We start from the raw sequence: 25,948 nt of genomic DNA, 5'->3' as shown, positions 1-25,948 counted from the left end.
CTCATACGGACTGCCGCATCATTTGGACGCCGCTTTTGATAAGAGCCTCTGCTCTCTCCTGCTCATGCGGGCACCAGCGCATGCTCCGATCGCAGTCAGAGACTCCAATCGCATCCCGAGATGTGTCGCTACGTTCTCCCATAGCGGAATATGCAAATATTTAATTGTTACGTTTTTACGTCGTTTCGTACCTTTTCATTTGATCACCCCTTGTAGTAATTCCACTTAAGATGCCAACTTCATGCCTGCCCCAACCTTAAATATCAGTGACATTTATTAGGTGCTTTGGAATTTTAACCCTTTATGTCACCGTGCTGCAACAAACACAAAAAACATATGCATTTTCACAAGAGATTTGAAGGATGATTTTGCCAGTTACTGCAATCCTGTAACATTACTTTTAACAAATATAGTTCAACTTTTTACTACCACATGGCGATACTCAGGTAATTGTCGCTTATGAAGCTGCTCACATTTGTTTCAGGAATATTACACAAACTGAATTTTTTAAATATTTGAATCTTAATGTCATTTTCCATAACGTTTAAAAAATGATCAAGCAATGTTTTGTCATTTTGCATTATGTCGTAAAAAATGTAACGAACCATTTTTTTAATAAATTTTTAATTTAATAATGATAATTTTTATTTTCCATGTGCTTAAAATGATGTATTATAGGGTAATTGTAATTTTTTTTTCCCAAATCGTAAATGTTGAGATAAGATGTCGTTGGTTAAGCTGCCTGCATAAGAATTTTTAGTTGATTTGACAATTCGTAGCAAAAATTTCGGTTTTTAAAAAAGCGTACCAGGGATAGAAATTAAGAACAGGACATTAAAGATAGTTTTATTCTGTAAATATTTTCCCAGCACCGTTTACATGTGTCTAATATACTTATTTTTATGATAAAAAAAAGTTAACAAAGTGAATTTAAATCAGAAATTACAAAAAAGAGAGTGTGTAATGCTTATAATTATGATGAAATATGCTATTTTGTGCCAAAAGTATAGGAAAAACACGAAACTGGGGGACCACTAATTGATCTTAAGTAGATCCGATTAGGGCCGTCTCGGTCCGAGTCAAATAGAGTAGTGCTGGTCTAAAGGACTACCATTAATTTAGAAACCTATGTAGACTTTTCGGAGCTGCTTAGAGTAATGATTTTTCTCCAATTTTTTGAACCTTATAATTAAAGTATACAGGGTGTCCCAAAACGACCGCATAAACTCTGCACAGCTAGATTCCAAGTTGGGAGTACATAAAAACTGCCCACAGAAGCTTTCCTGTACGATCCATAGTTTATGAGAAAAATATGAAAAACAAAGTATGACGTCACTGCCGGTGTAAGAAAAAAATACTTCATTGGACATTCCACGGAGTGCTCAAGCCTGCCTCGACATGCACGGCGGACACTTAGAACATCTGCTTTAAATTGCGCATAGTATACTGCTGTTGATATGTTCAATAAAGTGTTTTTTCTTGCACCGGCATTTTTCTCGTAAACTATGTATCGTGCAGGAATGCTTCTTTGGGCAGTTTTTATGTTCTCCCAACGAGGAATCTAGTTAATGTGCAGAGTTTATGCGGTCGTTTTGGGACACCCTGTATTTATCTAGAATTACAATAAATAATGCGTTGTTTTAAGACAGTTTAAGTAACTTATAACTGACATGAACGTAACTAAAATTACTAATCTCAATTTCTAAAATAAACACTAATTTCTGGAAGGAAGTCTTTAAAAATTTTCTTTAAAAAAATGACATTTTAGCGTAGTGCAAAAAAATAAAGATTGGAATACGTTTTGAATATTATTTATTTATTGAATGCCTTTTTAGAAATAGGTTAGAGTGAACTGAGATTGAGGGCGGTAACTAGAATAATAATGTTTTCTATTTAATAATTTTTATTATTAACTCCATGCTCATAAAGTCTAAAGTCTGAGAGATTTTAAGCAACAATATATAACATAAAATGTCTATGAAAAGTAAACTATAAAAAGAGTATAGCAACAAATTTTTATAGGCCAAACGAAAATCTATAACAAAAATAATATAGTTAATTATATTATTCTGAGTTATTTATTAAATCCTTAAGAAATACTTTGACATCTATTAGAATACCGACAGAAAGCTTATTTTAATGCTCATTTTATTTGTTAAAAAAGCGTTAGGATGTTAACGTTTAAGAATACCTGTCACGAAAATAATTAAATCTCAGATATATAGTAGCTCTTCCTCACAGCATGAATGTTTTAAACATAAAACAGCAACTCCAAGCATACTTCATTAAACAGAAAATCCTGAGACAAAATGAAACTCGGGGGTTAACTAGAGAAGAATCGAATGTCCCCTCCAGAACAAATAAGATTAATCAAACAGAGTACGATTGGAAAATCTCTTCCAACTGAGTTTCAAACATCCAATTCATTAGAAACGTGATTTCTTTCTTTAGGCTTAGAATAAAGATGTTGAAAGGGAGTATAAAGGCTGATAAAAAATCACACAAATGTCTTTTCAAATATTTTCTATGATCTTGATTAAAAGTCGACTTATTAAGTTTTACAAATGTTTAGTTTACACAATAAATCGGACTTTTCTTTATGGAAAAAAATTTTTTTTTCTTCATCAAGAAACTATGACATCATAATTTGAAAAATATGCATTTATAAAAACTTTCTTTAAGAATCTTAAAAACAGCATTATGAATTCAGAACTTTATAATGATTTTAGATACCGGCAATAATTTATTACTTTCATTTAATTTTGTTTAAACCCCATTTTCCATTTTCCACCGAAGAGTCATTACATTATGACCACGCTCCATCGATAGCAATGGGCTCGCCCAGGTTTTCAGGGTTTCTCGCCCAGGAACAATGTTTTCATGGGGCACATTAGGACCCATAATCCTCATAGAACAATCCCTGACGTCTGTAAGCTACTTGAATACAGTTGCAGACCAGGTTCATCCATTCATGGCAACAGTTTTTCATGCGGGGGATGGTGTTTACCAATAGCATAATGCACCATGTCATAAGGGTCGAATCGTCATGGATTGGTTCGAGGAACACTCTAGTGACTTACAAGTCATGTCTTGGGCCCCCAAATTCACCTGACCTTAATCCAATAGAGCATTTGTGGTCCTACTTGGAAAACCAAATTCGTGCTACCACGCTACCCCCTTGCAATGTGAGGGAATTGCAGGACCAGTTGATGAGCGCTTGGAACCAGATACCTCAGACTACCTATCAGCACCTTGTGGAATCAATGCCACGGCGGTGCTAGCAGTTTTGAGGGCTAAAGGTGGTCCTACATGTTATTAACAGGGTGGTCATAATGTAATGGCTCTTCGGTGTATATATATTTTTTTAAAGTCAAAATACTTAGGAAGATAACAATAATGTTCAGCAGAGCACAAATACTAGTTTTAGTTAGTAGGAAAAAAAATAAACTAATGAATACATTAAAAAATATGTATTTGTTCTGCAAATAATGATGATAATAAAATTCTTTCTTTTTTATGCCCACTTCCTCTAAATTACTGTTAAGGAGTATTAAAAAAAAAATTGAAGACTTCTTTTTGTCTTGGATTCCACAGGACAAAAAATAAGGTATTGATAAGTGCTTACTATTACCATTCAAGACGGGAATCATTAGTAAAAAATTTTTATATTTCTTCCTAACTTTTATCTCCCTTTTTTTCCCTTTAAAATTATTTATTTACTTGATTATGAAACATGATTCCGGACAGTGCTTAACGGTTAATGGCTTTTAAAATGTTAAGACTTAATGACATTAATAGGGTTCCAGGCAAAACTGCTGAGAATGCTTCATTTTTGGCCCCAAAAAAATACCATAATCCTTCGGCAAATATAGAAAATTTTTAATTCAAATAGTCTGCCGTAGCATTCAGAAAAATAATAACAAGCTTCAGATTACTTCAGCAGAGAAAATAAATAATACGTTAGGTTTCTCTTAAAGATAAATTAAATGTGACACAAAGAAAATGCATGGAAAGAAGAAGAAAAAAACAGATTATCATACAATAAACTCATTAAATTTCTAAATATAGACACAGACACTCTTATTTTAGGATTATACTACAATATTATTCATAATCCATCATTTCAAGGAAAAGGATAAGCACATTAATTTAAAATAAAAAGAGGAAACCGACAGGAAGGTCTTCTTCAAATCGATGAAGGCAGACAGGTGTCAAAAGAAGTGAACACAAACATTTTTGCTCAAAATAATTGTGTAAAGAGGATAAAGCTTGAGCCCGAAACTCATCTTGATGCGACAACACCCAGTGGACGCCCCCTTTGTAATCGATAATAATCCTCTTCAGCGGAATAGCGCCCCAGTAAAATATATATAGCGCCCTCCCTCCGAAAACCATTCCTCCTTTTTTTGACATGTTCAATCCTGTCTCGCGAGCTCCTGAGTAGAAGGGGGCAAGTATTTTATTTTCACTACGTGAACATATATTTTAAGAAAAAAAATCCGAAATCCCCCGAAATAATTTTCAGCTGTCAAAACTGAATACCAGAAGAAAAAAAAATTATCTTCTAAATTTTTCGAGACTGACGATGAACACGTAAGAGTTTTTAAGTTATTTGATTCTTTATCCATAATAAAATATAAGGGTGTTCTTTAATCGCCACCTTTAAAATTTACTTTTAGAATCATGTCCTCCCCTTCCTTTTTGACGATTTCATTTTTGAATTGTTTAACATATTTTTAGAAATATGTTAAATAGGGCAGTGGAGTCAGAGTTACTTCGGTTAAAAAAAAAAAAACTTTTCAGGAGTTGAAATTGGAAAAATTTACGCGACACAGACTCCGATTAAATATAAGTTATGTCCAAAATAAAAAAAGTTTCAAACATTATTCAGACAATTTAGTTAAGTGAAAAAAATATAACTCAAAAGATTATTATGAGGATTATTTAAATAACTCATTACATTTGAAGAATTATGAGCCTATTTATTAATTTGAATTATTGAAAATGGGCAACAGAAAAATGTTGAAAGTTTTAAATCAAGGATATTACTAAAGGAATAGTTATTAATAAGTTCATAAATTCAAAAGTTATATTTATTTAGCTAAGTTGAAAATAAAATTAAAAAGGTATAGAGCGTATCAAATTAATGCATCATTTGCATTGTTCATGATTATACATTAAAGAACTTCTTTGTGATAAGATACTTATGTACGTGGGAGTGTGCGAGTGGAATATTGATATTTAACTCTTTTCTTAATGTTTTTACACAAAATTCAATATATATTTTTTTAACTATTATGTAATAGTATGAAGCGTTATTTTAATTAAAATACCCTTAACTCTAATCGCACATAAAAAAATAGAAATACATAATTTCTAATTAACATTTACTTACTAAACTATATATATTTCTCTTACACGGCGACAAAAAAAAATTCCATTTTTCTTTTACGCGTTGGCAACAAAATCAAACGCGTGAGCTGTCATAAGGATGAAAACGTAAACGGACAAGTTTACAAATTTCGGAGTGAAATTTATTTCCTCGCATGGACAACGAAAATCTGAAATAAAACTGAGCTATAAATTAGAAAAATTCATATCAAGAAACAATAATTCATAGAAAAAAAAAAGTATTTCATATTGTGTTTTAATTATACCTATGCAGCTTCAATAATAATTTTATTCACTATTATTAACTGAGTTATTTTGTTTTTTAAAAGCATAATTAATGTTTAATTTTCTTAGAAGTTTTTCTATTGTATGTCATTTATTTAAATTTAACTTAAAGTGTGTGTCACTTTTCTGTTTAAAGTGATGGATCAAATATCTGAAATTTATAATTGTATTCCTAACGAAATTCTAAATTTTTGTTTTTTAACATAATTAATTATTTGTTCCTGTAAGTTTTTCGACTACTTGTCATTTATATCAATTTTAAAAAAAAATTAAATAACTTACAATTTACTATAAATTTTAATTTTTAAAGAGGAATTAGTTTTAAAAGATTTTGATTAATAACATAAATTCCTAAGGTTTTACGCAAGAACACATTACAAATAGCTTGCAAAGCAAAACCATATACACAGGAAAGCAGACAATCTTCGGAACTGGAAAGCATCAGCGAAAAGGGGGCGGATCCCAATTAATTTAATCTTTTCCTAAAATTCGGTTTAAAAAAGAAAGTCGAATATAAGTGGGAGTTGAGCTTTCAGAAAAGTCCAGAATCAAAAATCGAATCGAACCAACTGCAGACTCTACAGTTCCTTCTTTAAGAACGTTGATTATGGAAAATATAAGACTGTTCAGAGGCCAAATCATAAACGTCGACTACTACTTTTATCCAGCGTATCATAAGTTGTTCATTCCTGATTTTGGCATGATGCAATGATATCCTAAATATGATTGCATTCATTTCATCCTAAATATAATTGTAAATATAATATAATCCTAAATATAATTAAATGCACACTATGCAAAAATATCTTTCTTTTTTTTATTAAATTAATAAAACAAGCTACAAATAGTAAACTATGAAATTTAACTACATTAGCTGCAATTTATAATTAAAAATTCACAAATACTAATTTCAATAGCTTGCAACAGTGAAAGCGCTCCAATTTCTTTAACACTTTTTCTAAATAAGCAGAGATGCCAACTGCTCCGAACACGCCAAAATAATTTGAAAAAACGGAAAATAACTACAAAGCAAATTTTGCAAATATTTGACTATTTTTCCTTGCTTTTTAAGAGGTATGGCACGACATAAGTACTACAAAGTGGTGAAATATATAAGTCTACGAATTATTTAGAGATAGTGGTGGATAAAAATCTACTAAATTGAATTTATTAAACAAGAATCACAATTGATGAACTACCACTTTAAAATATATATTTGCTGTCCGGAGCAAGTTGGCATCTCTGAAAAAGTCAATGAAAGTCAAGATGTAGTTAGTACTGTTGATCAATTAATTGTTGCTATTAAGACTTGACAAATGCAGATAAAAGCACGGACGTAATACAGACTTAACAATGATGTGAAATTACCTGCGCAGTCTGGAAAAATACAATGATATCCCAAATATCCTTTTCATACATTCACATCAACAACAATTGGAACGTTAATAAGATCTTGTTTTCTTATTCATTAAAACGGCACACTAAGAGCAGTTACGTGAAAAATTCAGAATTTGAGAACTGCTAAAAAATTCAACCGATCTTTTGCATTCCAGAACGACAACAAGGAATAAGAAGTGAAAGTATTGAGCATTTCCCTGTTGTTCTGCTCTAAAACGGTTTTTAAAAAAATACTACACGCTCGGACAAGCATTACACCACTGGATCTGCCATAAAAGGTGACGTTTCAATTCTTCTCAAATAGTGAATGGCAACAAGATTCAGCAGACACTTGTTCACAAAAGCGTGGAATGGAGAAACTTTTTTAAAAAAAACTTCTTTTTTTTTTTACTTGCCAGCAGTATTGAAACAGCCATTACAATACAAAAAGCCAGAGGCACGTCATTTTCCACTTTTTTTTTTTTTTTTGAGGTTTATCTAAATTAGATTTCAGAGAATAAATTTATCATTTTTAGAGAAAAGTGTCAGCTTACAATTTATTAACTAGAATAAATTTTCAGAAAGTTAGTGAATAAAAGTGAACATAAATAAATTGACTTTTATGGTAAAATTTTTTGCTAATTTGAAGAGAAAAAAAGAAGAAAAAAAACAGAGGGTTATAACTTAAGAATTAAAGAACTGATTTAAAAAAAAATTCTGAGAAAAGATTAATAATTGTAAATTAAATTATTAATTTGCGAAAAATTAAGGTTTAAAGTTACAACTTAATTATAGAGTTGTTAAGAATAAATAATAAGCTTAAGAATTAAAGAATCGCTGTGGCTAATAAAACAAAGCATTACAGGTTAAAAAGTAAAAGAGTATTTGTAAAGAATAAATATATTGCTAAGGTTAAATTTTAAAGAATTGTAGTAACGAATATATATAAAATTACAAATTGAGAATTAAAGATTTTAGAATTGTCTTGAAATCTAATAAAAATAATATGTCATGTAGCGATTCACGTTGGAAACACAACTTTAAAATTATTCGCTTTTTAAATTAATGGTATCCAAAAATAATTCTAATTAGCAAAATAAAAACCTAACAGCTAGAATAACGTTCGATATAATTATCGGATTTTTATGGAATAAAAATGGGCAAATAAATGGTACGAGAATATCTTTTATTGTATCTCAATTAGCCAGAGGTGACTAACAATATGAAATTAGACTGGGGAAAAAACGAACTTTATTTTAAACGAGTGTAAATTAAACACGCTCATACCTACCAACTTTTACGCATTTGGCGTACAATTTTATTTCTATATTTAAAGTGGTAGTAAAATGTATGCTTTCTTCATATTCCTTGCATAAATAAACTTAATTTATAACTTTTTGACCACCACTATTTTTTTTAAAAAATTAAGTATATATAATAATATATAATACTTTTGTGGTAGTATAAGCTTTTTCAAAATACTGCTCATGTGTCTGCCCAAAATAGTAATTTAAATTCCATTTTACTACCTCTGAGGAAAATCATCCTCGAAAGGATTAAATGCTGGCAGGTATGCACATTCTTAGAATTCCGATTTTTATTACAAAATATTAAGTCTTGCCTTTATTTCTCGTTTGAAAGCTTCCTATTGGCCATATCTATAATTCCTAACACTCATTTAAACTTAAAACTGGCATCTTATTATGCAGTCCCGTTTTTCAAAGATGCCATCGACTGTTTCTTGCCAAATGAACTTAAATTTTTATTCATACAAAAAACACCCAGTCTCTTAACTAACAATCAATTATTGCATTCAATTATTAAAAATTCAAGCCTACAATTAATTATTAAAAAAAATTTAAATACTTGTCAAAATAAATTAATATTGTGTAATTAAGATATTTTCTCACAAAAAATCTTAATTTTTTGCCATCTTCTAATAAGGTGTTCTATCGCGTTGAGATAGATTTCTCATAATAGAAAAATTTAGTGGAATATGACATTGATACATGACAAAAAATTTAGTGTGTCAAAACACTTAATGACTGAACTGCATAAATAACACATTATTTCAAATTTTAAAAAAGCAGTTTTTATTATATAAACAAATGTATTACTGTTCTGATATCATGTCGTTTTACTTAGAACCTTTTATTAAGCTCTTAAATTAAGAAAGACCACTTTAACTATCTTTCACGAAGTCATGGTGCAATGAAAGAAAAAGTTGAGGTGACTGACATCAAAAGTCCTTCACATTTATGCATAATCTTCGCATGACACTCACTGTTAATGAAGCTTCTACACTGGTGTTACCAAATGTCGCGTAAACTCATGCCTCCTTACACAGATGACACTTTTTTTTAAATTTTATTTTGGCAATGATTTTTTATTAAAAAAATTTCGGTATGTTCATTTACATACTAATTGCTTTAAAATCAAAATTTGATCTAATAACTCCTGAAACCATGTGAATTAAATACTCGTTTAATTTGCTTCAAAGTAACTTTCACCTGCGAAGATGTACAGTACGCAGAGAAATAAATGTAACACCCTGAATAATTTTTGATTTAAGGATCGAATTTTCACGTACTAAAACTGAATATTTATGGTTCGTTAGGGTTCGTTTCGTTCCTACAAGTATACTAATTTATTATGGCAAACGATATTTTAAGTTAAGAAATCAGCTACAAAAATATACTTTTCTAAATAAACATACCTTTTATTTCGGCTATTTGGATTTCTAACTCTCAAAATATAGGTAGGGGTAGCCACAATCGGGGGAAAATGGTTCAATAGTTTGGTCAGGTGAGCAGTTCAAATTTAGGACCATTTAATTTTAATTTTTGTACATTTCACTATATCTCGAGAAATTTTTAAGCAAATTGAAAAAATTTTGAATATAAATGTAAAATTCATTTATTTAAAGACAATTCCAGACAAAACCGAAATTTAATAATTATTTATTATTTTTTGTTTTATTTAATATCCCCTCAAACCATTAAGATTTAGTTATAGTACGTTAAAATCCGATCATAAGATCAAAAGCAATTAAGGTTGTTTCGTTTTTGCTTTTTGCGCACTTTGCTTCTGTACTCGGATTAAGATGCTTCAGAAACAATTGTTGAAGTCTGCGTCCGGAATGATCTTTAATTCTGACGTTGGAGCTCCCTTAATGACTTGAGACATCTTCAAAACTTGTGGACATGAATCACTCAAACAAATTCTTCGAACAAATCTTTCAGAATTTTTGTTCTTTGAAACTAAAAAACTTGATAATAAAACAAGATTTAAAGATGTCGAAGAGATTTCAGAAAGAGAAATCTTTCTGAAACTCTTACAGCAAAGTACAGAAATCCATTAAATCAATAAAGGTTAATTCGAAATATATTAAACGGTGCGTAAATCCCACAATAGTTTCAGGAGTTATTAGAAATGTCTAGTAAATCAATCACCACGCCTTGTACAAACATATATAAAAGAATAAACACCTTTTTTCCCATAAAATCGGATTTAAATGAACAATAACATGACCTTAAAAACCAAAACGAGTGTATCCAACTGAAAAAATGAGGGATATCCTCCGATAAATAATGTCCGGTTTATGTTTTTTCCTTATCGAGCATGGCCATCCAGACAGCGTGCTAAATCTTGAATGGCCAATCAGAGAAGAAAGCAAAATGAACAAGGAAGGTAAGGAAGAAAGAAATTCTGCGGCCTAAAACAAAGCCGTTTTATGACCCCGTTCAACTAAGTATATTACCAAATTGAATAAACTATTATGATTACGCATTGAGTGTTTTCTCTTCAGGCTTGACGGAGGAAAAAGTTTAAATCTGGAGTGACATTAATAGCAATTTCTTTCGATGGTGTGTAGGTGAGAATTGATTGCATGCTTAGAGTAATTTACGAATGAATTGGAAGCATCACTTTCATTAACAATGAAGAATAAGCGGAAGATTTTGCAATGGATAATAAATAAATCTATAATCGTTTAAAAATATCACGGTCGCTTAATTAAATGATTTGAATTTGTAATCTGTTTTCATCAAAATTTAAAGCCGATTCTTTTTTAGCTATTATTGAAAATAATACGGGATTGTGAAATAAAACTTTCATAAACACCCCTTTAAAAATTAAAGTATACTGTAATAGAGCCAACAAAAATGTGTTCCTAAATTTTTTCCACTTTTAAACTTGTTATGGAATCCGCTGGGATCAAATAAAGGACATCTGTGGCCACAACCGGATGCTCTAACCAACATAGTGTACTCATTCCCAGACAGGAAGAGTTATGAAGCATTTTACATGGTTATCGAATCAAACTTAATTTTTTCTTCGAACCATATTTTCATTTACTGGTAAAATTGTTTTGCAAATTTACATAGTTGAGCTATCCTCTCCACCATCCGTATTTGAATTTTGATCATTTTTTTTTTTCTTCTTAAAGCTCACATAGAAGGTAATTGACAGTTGTTTAAAACTACGCGTAGATATTTTTAGTTCTGAAACATTTTAAAATCTGGATAGAGGCTGACAAGTTCCTTTATTGCATTTTAGAATAGTTTATTTTCCTCTTTCAGGGCATAATTGACACGATGTACGAAGTTATAGAGATTAAAACTGGAGAACAGGTTTCATGACAACGAAGTGAATTGCTCAATACATTGCTCATTGATTAAGTTATTGCCAAAGTCCGAGTCTTCACATTGTCTTATAAAATTAAAAGTTGGTAATTCAATGTACTGTTTTTACTTATTTACCCATTGTAATGAAATTTGAGTTATTTACTTTAAGTCACCTTTGTGACAATAACATTAAATATTTAAAGATACAAGATAACAACAAAAAAAATTTTTTTCAATGTTGTTAATGAAGTAGACAAACTGTTAACAAATTTAAAATAATTAACGCAACAATATAATGCATAATGATCAAAATGATCAATGATACGAACTTCAGCAAAATGTCTCTCTTAGCATTAAGTTAGAAAAACCCACTTAAACTCCATCAGCTTGCCCACAGCGTCATTGCTCTACATTACATTGTACTCATGCTTAGTGCACGTTTTAGAAAAAAATCTTGAAAATATTATGGGCGTTGAAATGTACACTCATAAGATTTTCATGTATAAGTGAATAAAAGTTGTAAGTCCAAATAATAGTAAGAAAAATAATACAGTCATGTTTATAGTCTGTTTATAGTTTATTTAAGAAAGTTTCTATATTTTTTTATATTATTCATAGTTCTTTATGATGTAAACCATAAACTTTTACATATGGTTGCTTAACTGAGCTTTCAAAATTAATTTACATAATAAATACATTAATTTCATTAGTAATACTGATTAGTAGTATAGTAGTATTAGTGATTAGTAGTATCAGTGATAATAAGTATATTACAAAGACTCTATATAATATTGACTTAACTATGTTGTACTTTTAGAGGAATATGTAAAAGAGCACAGCAAAATTAAAAATTCTTAAACCTAACAATAATTTTTAACACAACATAAGATTTATTTAACATGTTTATGCATTACGAATTAGAAAATACTATCTCTATCTCCAATACTAAGGATTAATGCGTACACTATGCATTAACGCTCTGTCATTTAACTCAACAGAGCAAATTCTCAACCCTATTCAGCAGCCAAAGACAGCAAAAGTCAATTATCGATTAAAAAGCGAACTGCAAAGAAAATAGAACTTAATTAACATAATCTACACAAAACTTAAAAGCAAATTATATTAATAACACAGATTATCTGTTAAAGCAACTCATAGTCTTTAGTTAATCTCGACATCAGACAGATGAATTAAGAGACCCATTTAGAAAGGAGAAACACAAAAGGAGATCAATACTACACCAGGTGATTCATTCAGTCGATGGACGACATGGTTTCTTTTGTGAAAGTGTGCCACCGACATCTAAGACCAAGCTCGTGATTGAAAATTGAACTTGAAAAAGAGCGAAATGAGTTATAAAAATGAAAATAACTCAGAACTCTCAAAGCGAGTTCGTGTTAAGGATGGTCTCGAATATGTAACAGGCAATAGATAACCTTGACCTCAATATGCGTATATCAAAGAGAATGGGTATTTATGCTTTCATTATTTAAGAGTAAAAAGTTCTTTTTTTTTTCTTTTCCCTTTGAGATCAATTTATGAACACGGTTAGCTTGTGAAGAAATATGAAAGATTTGCAGAGTATAATTTTTAGGTAAGGAGGTCGGCAAGTGATTTAAATATAAGCAAATCAAAATTGAGCTGAAATGCATTTAAACAAATTAACTTCAATACGTTTCTTTAATCATCAAGGAAAGTAATGAAAATGGTAAAAATAAATAAATGAGATAAATAAATTAGGTTAAAAAGCTATTCAGAGAAAAGTGGGATGTCTGGAAAGATTTTTTTTTTTTAAAGAAAAAAATACAATCGACACTAGTGCAATATTAACTCGTAAAAGTGTATGCAAAAATGTTCACAGCCTGTACTCTTGCACAGTAAGCATGTGTTTGGACTAGCCATTAGCAATTTATAAACAAATTTATCAGGAAGTAAGCTTTTCATGATAGATTGGATGTTTTTTTTAAAAAAAATTTAAATCGAAATAAGATTTTTCTCCCCTTCTAAATCTGTTTTCAAAATTAATGTCTGAAAGAAAATTGTCTCAGTATTAATGTAAAGAAGATATTCTTTTGATTTCGAACAATTTTTTCACTAATAACAAAGCTAATATGTTTAAGAAAAATAATAAAATACACTTTTCTTCATCTTTGCCTATCGCCGTGGATTTTTCTAAAAATATTACTTAAAATTCCATTTGAAAGCGGTTTATTGTGAAACTCCTGCTCCTATGACAAAAAGTCCTACGACTTTGAAGTCGTAACCATAATAGTTTTTAACGCTATTCTTGATAGCCTACCTTACAATACTTTAAAAACAATTTTTTTTATATTGAAGTTATACTTCTTATGCGACTTCCAACAAGATTACGTTAAACGTTTAATGCTACATTTTTATTGGCCGGGAAATCACGTGGTAGGATCCAGTTTTCCCTCATTCATTTCCATATTGTTTTGGTTCTCACTGGCATAAAAGTCATAAAAGTATTGTTTTTCTATAAATATTTTTTTAGTTTGTTTTGATACACATATAATTTAATAAGGTAGTATTTTTTATTTTCAAATTTAGTGGATAACAATTGTAAAAAATGAGTGAAAACAATCCCACGAACAATGCGACGGATTTGAGGTTATGTCAAGGTACGTCTCTTGTGAATATCAATTGATTGTTAGGTTTCCTCTTCTGAAATTACATTATGACGCATTCACACACATTATTAATACAAATACATTTTCCAGGGCGAGATGATGAGGCAACCACAAGCACTTCCACTGGTTCAAGAGGTCCACGAGGGAAAAATGCCCAATATTACAGAGATTACAGAGCACGGAAGCGAGCGGAGCAGGAAAAAGAGTCGTTGAATAGAACTAGTGATCCTTCTACGACTGCTGATTCTTCTACAATTAATGTCGCAGGCTTCTTCGGCGCGGAGGGACTCCACGCACTATTTCTTATTCCATCCGATCAAACGGGATGCTTGCCCGTGTGGCAAATTTAACATAATTTATTATAACTAACTTATTTAAATAAACAAACAGGAACCCAACGAAAATATTGAAATCACAACCTTTTATCAAGTCAAAGTGCAATGCGCTATAAAAAAAAATTCGAATTTGTTTATGATGAAAAGTAAAAATAACTCCTACGTTTTTCGAATATTTAGTCAAGCATTTCAAACACCAGTTCAGCATACGCCTACTTGTATTGCCTACATGAAAGTGTTATGTGTAGGCCATGAAAATCCCACTTCTTTCCGTAAGAACCGGTCCGGTCGAGGACCCATGCAAAGGTAAAAACTTATTTTTTAATCGAAAACAGGAAAAAAGATAGCGTGAAGAATGTTCATTATCGGTAAAACGAAGAAAACATTAAATAGCGTGTGATACAAGCAACAGGCAAACACAATTTCGAAATATTTTAAAAACGTAGGGGAGAGAGGTGTAAAGGAACATTCGAATGTGATGCGTTGAAGAGGGAAAACAAATTATCGAAAAGTTCATTAACTCAAGAAACAGCAAAAGAAACGTGGTTAATATATGAAGGTGCGTGCATTAAGCGATTAGAATCGGAACAATAACCGGAGAAAAAAAGAGGATTAGTTAAAAGCACTAAAACGAGCTATTATTTAATTATCAGTAACTAATTCCGTTTATAAAAATATATTTCATTCTGAGAAATGAATACTTAAGATATTATACTATCTGAAATAGATAAGAAAAAAAAAAAGATAAAACGGCAAATGAAAAAATTAGATTTATACTAATGCTCTCTAAATGAAGCATAAAAAAATAAAAATTCAACTCTATTGTCTATTGTTTCTAAAGAAAATTTGTCAGAATTAAAAGATGGAACATAATAATTACGTTAATTGATTTACTCCATAAGATAAAATAATAAACTTGTGGACTTACAAAAATTTTGAAACAAAGCGCTATTTCGAAAAATTTGAAATTCTTTAATTTCAAGGGGAAACAATGTAGTAGAAGTCCGTAAAATGGATTTACAAATACCAAAATTAAAAAAAAAAATTAGCGTTTATATGACACAATGTCTATAACTTCTTTTATAAATTATCCATAAATTGCTGTACTCATAATTGGAAGAAAAAAATCCAGATTTGATTCCGTTTTGATTTTTTTAAACCACCTTGCTGTATTTTTCGTTGCACGAAAGATTTTTAAAAAAATCACAAAATTAAGGTGCTTCGAAAAAAAATTAAAATTGACAAAAATAGGTTTTCCGACTCAACTCAAAATGAGCCAATCCAATTAAAAAATCTATAAGTTTAACAAAAACTATAATTATTGGGAACATTTTGTTAAAATTTGAAGAAAATCGGGTGAAACTGTAAGAGATGCACTAGTTAGAGATATAGAAAAAGAAACATAGTTACCAGTAAATTGCGTTTTAAGTTTTGTGATCAATAATCCGTATAAATATATATAAATTTAGCAACTAACTATGATGCCTCAATACCAGGTCTATAACATGTTTTTTCTCCATCATTTTCAGCAATCTTAAGTGCTAGTAAAGCCCTTTTCTACCCTCATGTGTTTTTACAGTAGCAGCCTAACTTCGCTGTCTTCATTTTGAGCATTTTCTTAGGAACCTTTTCTTAGACTGCTGTGAGTAAACTAATTGTTCCATATCTATCAATAACCCTTTGTAAAAATTATAGAAGCGAAATAAGTTGCAATTTCAACTATTTCTAGTACAAATTATTTTTCTTAAATAATTTAAACAAATTATTTCAGTAAAACAGTTTAATATTATTTTACTAAAATGTTTTGGTAGGAACGAGCAAATCTATTATTCAAATGTGATATAAGTTCACGTGATCATATGGCACAGCGTGTATATGTTGTTTTTACATTTGGAAACAACAATTCGATATTGTAATACAATAATCTTTAAAGGTTAAATTATCGAGAAATTCAACAATTTTTTCCTTCGTTTTTTAAAAAACTTTCTGTGGAGTTTCTCCTTAAAAACGTGCTAAGGTCGGTTGTAAAAAAATAGATATAAGATAAGTCGACAAATAAGATAATTTTTTTAGCCAATTTTTTTTTTTTTTTTTAAATTTTCGCACGTTCAAAAAAACAAGAGCCTGACAGAAAAAAATTGACTCTACATAATTTTAGATGTTAAAACTATGAGTGAATTTTACAGAAATTCACAAAAAAAAAAAATAATAACTTTTCACAAAATTTCCAGGTAGATCATTGTTTTTTGTGATTTTTCTAAAAAATACAAAAAACAGGACTTTTTACTAAAAGTCCGAAATTGTAAATAAATAATGTTTGAAAAACAGCTTCGAAATTCTTGGACACATCTCAAACTCTCTAGCTAAACGTGTGTTAAACTGATCACTTCAAATCCTAATTTAAGACGAAGAAAAAAAAATCAAAGTACGATAATAAAAAAATTAAAATAGTAATAGATATATTACAGATGATTTACAAAGTTTTTAAAAATTTTATTTATACTTATTTGAATAGAAGAAATTAAATCATATTGGGCAAAATTTATCGATTTATCTTTTGTAATATTCCATCCAATTGTTTATTCTTTTTTTTTTTTTTTTTCTCATCCTTAATCCAATACTCAAGCATACTACATCCGCTCCGGAAGACTCAAGAAATGAGAGAGAAAAAAAAAATTACAGGATCTTCTGAGGAATTGTCATCTTCTTTTGATACAGTATAGATAATGATTCCCAATCGTTATCACGTACTCATTTTCCTTTGTTATCCAGCGATTTCTTTTTTCATTCTATCTAATGGTCCAACCTTTTTCGGAACCAGACTATTTCAGGATTTTATAAACAATTCACTACCACAATTAGTTCGTTGAAGCGAACATAATACATCCCTTAATCGTGATTTCAATTTATAATCACGTGATTTTGTATTTATCCACATATCGCTATTAAAATAAATACGATACAAGGTAAGTGAAACATAATTTAGTTAGATCGACATAAAGATACTGGAAAAATTATAAATATTTTTTTTTTTTTTTGAACAAAATAAATGTTTCAAATAATTTTTATGGCTTTTTTTTTTTTTTTTTTTTTTTATTTTTTTTTTTTGTATTTCAGTACTGTTAGAAAACAAAAACACTAACATAAATAAAAATAATAAAGTCATTTTTCAAGGTTCATAGATAAAGAAAACATGGTAATAAATAATGAAAGAAAGAAAAAATAAAATGTAATATAATTTTCCTATCGTAATTCGAAACTTAAATAAACCAACAAATTAGTCTATAATTATATACCAAATTCATCAGCAAATAAATAAAGCACGAATAGTTTTATAAGTATAAAAAAAAATCATTCAAAAGAATTTTAAAAAGTAATTGCTAATTATTAATATTATCATTAGTAATCATTCATTTTTAATCTTAGTTGATGAATAAAGTAAACTTGTTAAAATATTTTCAAGACAAAGCAAGTGAAATAAATAAGGCAAACTACCTACTATTTTACTGTTAAAATGTAAGTTCATCTAAATATCCAGTTTTTTTCTTCTTATTTTTTGTGGAAACTATATTACAGTATAATTGTAGAAAAGTTACTTTTCGCGAACTATGCATAAGGGTCCTCATAAATTTCATTTAGATTATTAAATTGGTTGGAAAATATTCACATTTTTCTTAATAGGAAATAAAAACTAAGTATTATACTTAGTTTTGTACTGTATAATATTTCATAAGTATTAACGTGAGTTTTAAGAATATCTTATAATACTTTTTCGCAGTTTCTAAGTATAAAAAATACAAAATAAAACTTATTCTATTTTAATGTTATAGTTAAACTAGTTAATAAGTTAACTATAATAATTACGCAAATTTATTTTCAACACATTATGAAACAATTGCATCATCATGAAACAAAGCATTTTCAGACAGACACACATTTCATTCTCAAACCAAAAGAAGAAGAAAATTGCAAACGACAGTAAACTGAAATTTACATTTACTTTATAAACGAATGAGTGAGAAAAATAATGAGATTAAGTAGAAAAACTCATTTAGGACAATCTATTTGTGGAGTATACCTATTGAAGGGAAACAAAATAAGTTTACAGAGCTCGATAATTAAAAAAAAATGCGAAACTATTAAAATGGAAAAAAAATTACTGAGTTAAATCCATAAATAATATTTCAGATAATAAAATAAAAATAAAATAAATAAATAAAAAATACTACGTATCTTAAAAATAGTTTGAAGAATAAAAAAAATATTTATTTAATAAACCCATTTAAAAACTGGCTGATAATTACATTATAATTTATTCCAAAAAAAATCTTTTTGAAATTAAAATCACTCTTGTTTCAGATTAAATCTAAAGATTAGACTGTTTTCTGTTTAAGGGCTTTTGCTATTACGCTATTGCTTGAAAAAGACAAGCCCCGTTAACAATAATTTGTATGACAATTATTGGTTAACTGTCATGGCATTTTAGAAATTATCAAAAATAAATCTAAATAATAACTAAATTTACTAAGTTTTTATTTCTAAGTTTGGTACTTTTCCCTTTCACCGGCTCAAGTAAATTAACTTTTTTAATTTATTTATTCTTTTTTTTTTTTTTTTTTTTTTTTTTTTTTTTCAAAAAAAATAGCTGTCACGAAAAGTTCTAACTAAAAAGTTTTAAAACTGAACTAAAAAGTTCGGTTTACTTGTTCCTGGTCCGGTGACTTTACATAGGTAACTTTATCGCCTGCGACGGCGAAATGGAAAAGTACACTAAGTGTTTATTTCGATAAAAAATACACAATTATTCTAAATAAATACTTTATATATAATAAAGTATTCGACATTACTTATATTATTAATTAAAACCTAAAAAAATGATTAATAACTATAATATATGCAAAGATTATTGTTAAAAAAAAAATTCGCAAAAAGCCTTTAATATAAAATTTTAAAATTAATCAAAAGTAGTTCCTTTGTGGTTAGTTTATTAGAAAAATTCTAGATATTTAGAATTTCATTCAAAAATGAAAATATGGAATAGAGAAAATATATTAACTTTTTTTAACATGCTTTAAAAATTAAAAAACAAAAGAATTACTTTTCCTTGTAAGTAATATTTGAGAAAGAATCCATTCCTTCTTGTAATAATAGCCGTCGGCAAAACGAAGATAAACAATGGTTAAAAAAAAAAATTCGGCGTAACTTTAATGAAATATATTAACATAAAAGGGAGAAAATTGCAGTAAAAAATTATCGCAGTTTTATTATTTTTTAAACTTATAAATACATTGTTCGTGGAAGTTATTTTCCGATGCAGACAGTTTTTTTTTTCTTCCCTTTTTTTTTTATTTTTTTTTTTATTTTTTGCGCCATTCCTGGTGGAAATTGGAAATTAATGCTGGTCTGCTCTCTGAGTAAATATGAAATTAAGTACTTATTTCCAGCAGAAGTATTAAGAAAAAAGCTTGAAAAAGATTTTAAAACTAAGAGTCGCTAGGAATGATATTGTTACTAACGCAACCATACCAGTTTCAATACGCATTTCTTGTGCTTTAACTAAGAAACTTATAATATGGTCCAATAAAATATTCAATGCAAGTAAGTTTAAACAATTTTTTTAAGGGGTCACACTTAATTTATTTAAACGCACAAATTAATGTACAGAGTGTCCTAAAAGTCAAATATATATATAGAATATATATCAAATATATATCCTACTTAATTATTTATAAAAATTCATAATAGACCGGTGAGAGCAAAAAAAAACGAGTAATGTATTATGAAAAGCGATCCATGAGTACCAAACTCGACCCCCTAACCTTAACCCAAGGAGAAAGGGTATGTTGGGAAAAATTGAAGACATTAAATAGTAACCTTCCCTATATTTTATTTAGTTTATTTTTTAATCTCAAATTTGGATTCTACAGAAAAAAGTACGCCAATTTGTCACAGGTTTTTGACATTTCGTTGCACGAATCGCGAAATAAAAATTAAGTTCCAATTGTTTAAAATGAAGATGTCGAGAAACACGTATCAGAGGTAAAAAAAAAAAATATTAAAAAATAATAATAATAATTGATATTTTGAAAAACCTGATATGAAGCACAACCCACTGAGACTAGAGTCGCACTTGGGGATAAGGGTCAAATTTTATGTCATTAGAAAATCTGAGAACCAAGCTGCAAAAATATGTACCTTGTACCAAGGTACTTTTTCTACGAAATCCAAAACAGTAATAAAAAATGGAAGTTCTTAATTTAAGATTTGAAACTGCCTCTACCCATTTCTGGGAGTGAGAGTTCGAATATGGTATCCTTGTAATTAGTTTTTGTTGAACATTAGACACGATTTTTTTCCCTTTCCGATCTTACGCGCATTTTTCGAGATATTTGTCCATTCCAGAACTTTTTGGACAATCTTTAAATAGCAGACAGCTTGTACAATTATTGAGAAAGATGTTAAAAAGAGGTAGCAAAATAATAAAGTACTACAATCAGCGTATAATCATCTATTTTTTGGCAGAAAGAATTTTTCAAAAAATTTAAGTTACTTCATCAATAATGAAAAGCATAAGTGCTTAACTAATAGATTTTAAATACATGTATTTGAATTATTAGTTTGCCATGGTGAAAAAAAAATTTCTATTAACTACAGAAACCAAAAATAATATTAAAACATAAATGTTGCTATTACTAAGAATGTTTTTTTTTTCTTCTTTAAATAACTACATGTTAGCAGCTCGGCATTTTTATTTCGAAAGTATTTTTTAAAACTTTTTCATAAAGACAAATATTTTGTGACTATGTCAACGGCCTAATGACAATTATTAGCGTTGCCGATCACAAGCATTGACCGATTTCTGAAACATCCTTGAAAAAAATTCTTCATATGAGTTTAAGTTAAATAAATTGCATCTACGTGAAATATATTTTTTTTTAAACTAAAAAAAAAATCTGTGATAAAATACGTATTAAAAACATAAATTTGGACACCAAACACAATAAGATTTCAAAGATTTCAATAAGATTTCAATTTTCACCAAACACAATAAGATCCAAACACATTAAGATTTCCACCAAAGACAATAAGATTGCGAACAAAATTTCTCCGTAGATTTGGGGACATTCCAGTTATTATACCGTAATATTTTTTTAGAAAATGTGCACTTATGTATTTATAATTCTAAGTAAATGCATCGCCACACAGCATCCATAACATCGGGTGGAAAACAATCTTAAGCAAAAAAAACTACTTAAATTTATTGTATTATTTGCTACCAATTAAATGTGGTGGTACAGTAACATTTAGTTTTAAAATACTATCTCTTAGGGGCCGTTCAAAAAGTACGTACATCCCGAAGGGGGGGGGGAGGGGATTTGCTATTATGTACGGTTTTGTACGATGGGGAGGGGGGGGAGGGGATTTGCTATTATGTACGGTTTTGTACGATGGGGAGGGGGGGAGGTATTATACAAAGTACGTACTTTATAAACATACACCAAATTTAAATTTGACTTTATCCTACACACTCCTTAAGTAAATATTTAATTTTATTTAAAACATAATTATTTTAATTTTTATGAAAAAGGGGGGTAGACTAATAAAATGTACGTACTCTAAGGGGGGGAGTAAGACCTTATGTACGGTAATGTACGAAGGGGGGGGAGGGGTTTAAAATTTCTCCATTTTTGTGTACGTACTTTTTGAACGGCCCCTTATATTTATCCTTGTTCCACGTACAGGGCAACTGTGTAAGTTGACCACTTGGGGTGCATTCCTTTAGTAGTTAACTGGTAAAGGGGAACTACTTAGGGCTTTCATACCATATTATTTTTACACATACATATCTAAAAATAAATTATATGACAATAATTTTATAAACGTAAAAAGTTGTCCCATATGATAAACTCACAAGGGGGTTTCGGTTAGCTGTAAACACTCTTTTACTAATTTCGTAAAATTATAATTCATAACAAAATAGCAAAGAAAATGTTATTTTTTTCGACAATCTTAGGATTTAGAAGATTTAGAAAAAAATTCAACGACGCACACTCCTAAACAAATTTGACATATTTCAGCGATCAACATACAAGATAGGCAGATGAGTCGGGTTTTGCTTTCTTTTATTATGTATGATAAATTTCAGTTCTTGACTTTTTTTTACAGTAAGTAAATTTCAACTAAACTTTTTGTGCAAATTTTTTGTGAACAATAATTATGTTTTTCTAAGCAGGTAATCATTTCGAATGAGTTAAACATCGCGGTTTAAGATTTGTATGGGAAACAAGAAACGAAAGTACTCTGTATAGCTTATTATAATGTCAACAAACAACAATAAATAACACAACTGCTGCACCTACCTACTGTCAAAAAAGTAGCAGCCGATATAATTGAGGGGCTTTTCCAGACACTGCTACCTGCAGGTAACAACTTTAATACCCCTCCCTTTACTAGACTTTAAAAAAAAAGGAGGAAAAAAAAGGAATGAGTCATGGTTTGGAGGGCATTCCTTTAGAAGCGAAACAGGTGAGTCAGTTAGCAACAATACACAGGTGAATCATTGACCGGTTTTCGGTTTTCTTTAATTTTTTCCCCGCTCTTTATGGAGAAAAGGGTGATGTTGGAAAAGAATTTGCATCTCACAGAATGAAAACAAAAACTAGCATCATCCAAAAAAGTTACAATTAATGTTTTTATATTATTATTATGAAATAATTTAATGCTCTTTGAAGCCTAATAAAAAAAATACAAGAAAAATACATATGAATTTGCTAGCTTGACATTCTAGAACAGATGAAGTGGAGAGAAAAGCTAAAAAATAAACTAGATTCGGGCAATAGATTGGTTTTAATTATTTTTAAATTCTTTTGCATTAAATTAAAACAAAATTCGCTTACAATTGCTTTGCTTTGGTAAAATATTTATTTTGTGTCTTTTTCTTTTTAATACTTTTTTTTTCTCTGCATTTTTGAATCTCAGATTGCTGTCAACAATAGATGTTTGGGATATCGATGGTGCCATTTAATCCAATATACCTAGAAAACGATTAACTCGATCTAATGTCTTGATATTATTATTTAAAATAATGAACACTTTGCACAAACTAAGGTTTCTTTAAAGAAAATTTTTTTAATTCCTTGATAAATTACTAACCTTTACTTCGTTAATCAAGAAAAAAAAATAAAGAGCAACTAAACAAGTTAGGAAAAAGCGCAATTCCATGTGTTTGAATTTCCAACCTTAATACAATCTACTATCAATTAAACAAAAACAGAAATAAATTGTTCAATTTATCCATTTATCTACAAAAATAACGAAGGTCATTATAAAATAATTTACATTTATAAAAAATTTTGAATCAAAATATTCAACACCTACTTTTTAAATACACAAAGTAGCAATATACGTATATCCCGATGTATAAGGCGATCCCCTATTTCTGATAACGAGATAGCAAATTTCTGGTATGTCAGGTGTATATGTCATCCGCTTAAAAAAAATAATAAATAAAATGAAAACGAATATATTGCATCGATATTTCCCGATCAACGAATATCCGACTTAAGTACCGGTGTACATACGGTATTAATTCAGAACTGTTTTTAATCTGCTCTGGAACAGTTCCAAAATTTCATTAACTTGTATGCTATTTTATTTTACCTAACAGCTCTAATTACAATATGTCTAACAATGAAACAGCTGTTTATAAAACGACTCGACAGGAAAAAATATTAGTCCAGAAGAAAATTTCATTTGTATAGTTATTGAATTTATAAAATTTCATTTAAGAATAAGATAGAATGTTTTACTCTTATCATATTTTTGTCATCTCATTCTGAAAACCACCTCAGCTCATATAAATACTTATTAATCTAAAATTTCATTTTTGAGTTTTAGACCAATGCAGGGATGTAGAAAAACGTAAAATTTCTTAGAGTCTTTTAAGGAGCCAGCATGTTATGGAATGAAAATAGCAGAAAAATTATTTACTTCAATGAATTTACATGAAAAACACGATCTATGAAATGGAATGAAAAGTGGCAAAACAAATTTTTGCTTGAATGATATTACATGAAAAAGCATGCTATGGAATGAAAATTAGTATAACAAATATTTATTTTCATGAAATTACATGAAAAAACAAGCTATGGAATGAAAACTAGCATAACAAATATTTATTTTCATGAAATTACAAAAAATAACATGCTATGGAATGATAAGTAGGATAAGAAATATTTGCTTGAATGATATTACAGGGAAAAAAACATTACATTTAAATTTATTTAATTTAAAAGTGTATTGCATTGTATTGTTGCTAACTGACTCACCTGTTTCGCTTCTAAAGGAATGCCCTCCAAACCATGACTCATTCCTTTTTTTTTCCTCCTTTTTTTAAAAAAAAGTCTAGTAAAAGGAGGGGTATGAATGTTATTATCTGCAGGTAGCAGTGTCTGGAAAAGCCCCTCAATTATATCGGCTGCAACTTTTTTGACAGTATGTAGGTGCAGCAGTTGTGTTATTTATTGTTGTCCAAACTATACTTCTAAGTTCAAAGGGATTAGAAGCATGGTTTACAATTTTAATGCAATGATACAAGCTGAAGTCACATATCTAAAGAGTATTCAAATATGATTTATTGCTTTGCTTTTAAAAATTATCTTAAGTTACATTTTCAAAAAATTGCCCTCAAAATATTCAGATTTTTAGAAAACAAATTTAATTTTTCTGAACTATTAGGAGTCAGGTACGAATTTTTCCGCTTCGCCACGACCGGCGGCCGCCTGAAATCTGTAGACCCTTCGACATACGAATATTTTTTTTTTATTTTTTATTTTACTTGAAGTAAAAAATATTAGCAAAACACTTCTGAATGCTAGAAAGAAAGGTTAAATTCAGGGAAGTTTTTAACTTCTAATTTTAAAACCTGCATTTTGTTACAAGCGACCAACTGAATTTTATGTATATAATCTTCCACACATCGAAACAAGTTTTTGCGAATCTGCATATCCATAAAAAGAATTGTCACACAACACATAAAAGTAGTATGTTGAACTCTTTTTGTTCTCCAATCTAATTAAATCTGGGATTAAAGTATCGTGACTTGAACCCATCGAAAGTTGGTAATTCAAGTGCATTGTTCCGTCATCACCAGGACAACTTAGTACACGACATACAACACAATGTCGCTTCTTAGAATTATTGTAACAAACCGTGAAAAAACATTTGCTGGAAATGAACTTCCTCGACTCAACACAAACTACGCGTTCGCTCCATCAAATCATTTTTT

At 29.3% G+C, this 25,948-nt stretch overlaps 1 protein-coding gene across 6 annotated transcripts in view; it reads right to left on the bottom strand.

Moving 5' to 3' along the window:
• LOC107439384 (ecotropic viral integration site 5 ortholog) overlaps window positions 1-25,948 on the bottom strand; it is a 130,312-nt gene that overhangs the window by 74,752 nt on the left and 29,612 nt on the right. Inside the window, exon 1 of one of the 6 annotated variants that reach the window (XM_071184438.1) lies at window positions 23,022-23,103. The exons of 4 other annotated variants lie outside the window; for them this stretch is intronic. Coding sequence is in view for 1 of the 2 variants with exons in the window: in XM_071184436.2 (XP_071040537.1) it covers window positions 7,045-7,091 (47 nt within the window). In the remaining variant the exon portion in view is untranslated. Of the gene's footprint in view, window positions 1-7,044; window positions 7,239-23,021; window positions 23,104-25,948 lie in introns of those variants that run through there. One more of the 6 variants, XM_071184436.2, reaches the window with a different exon arrangement.

Source organism: Parasteatoda tepidariorum, chromosome 10, assembly GCF_982258835.1.
Source record: "Parasteatoda tepidariorum strain Cologne lab strain chromosome 10, Ptep-v5.0, whole genome shotgun sequence".
In the NCBI taxonomy this organism is placed as follows: Eukaryota; Metazoa; Arthropoda; class Arachnida; order Araneae; family Theridiidae; genus Parasteatoda; species Parasteatoda tepidariorum.
Note: the sequence above shows the minus strand (reverse complement) of the source record. Positions and strands in the feature narration are given on the sequence as shown.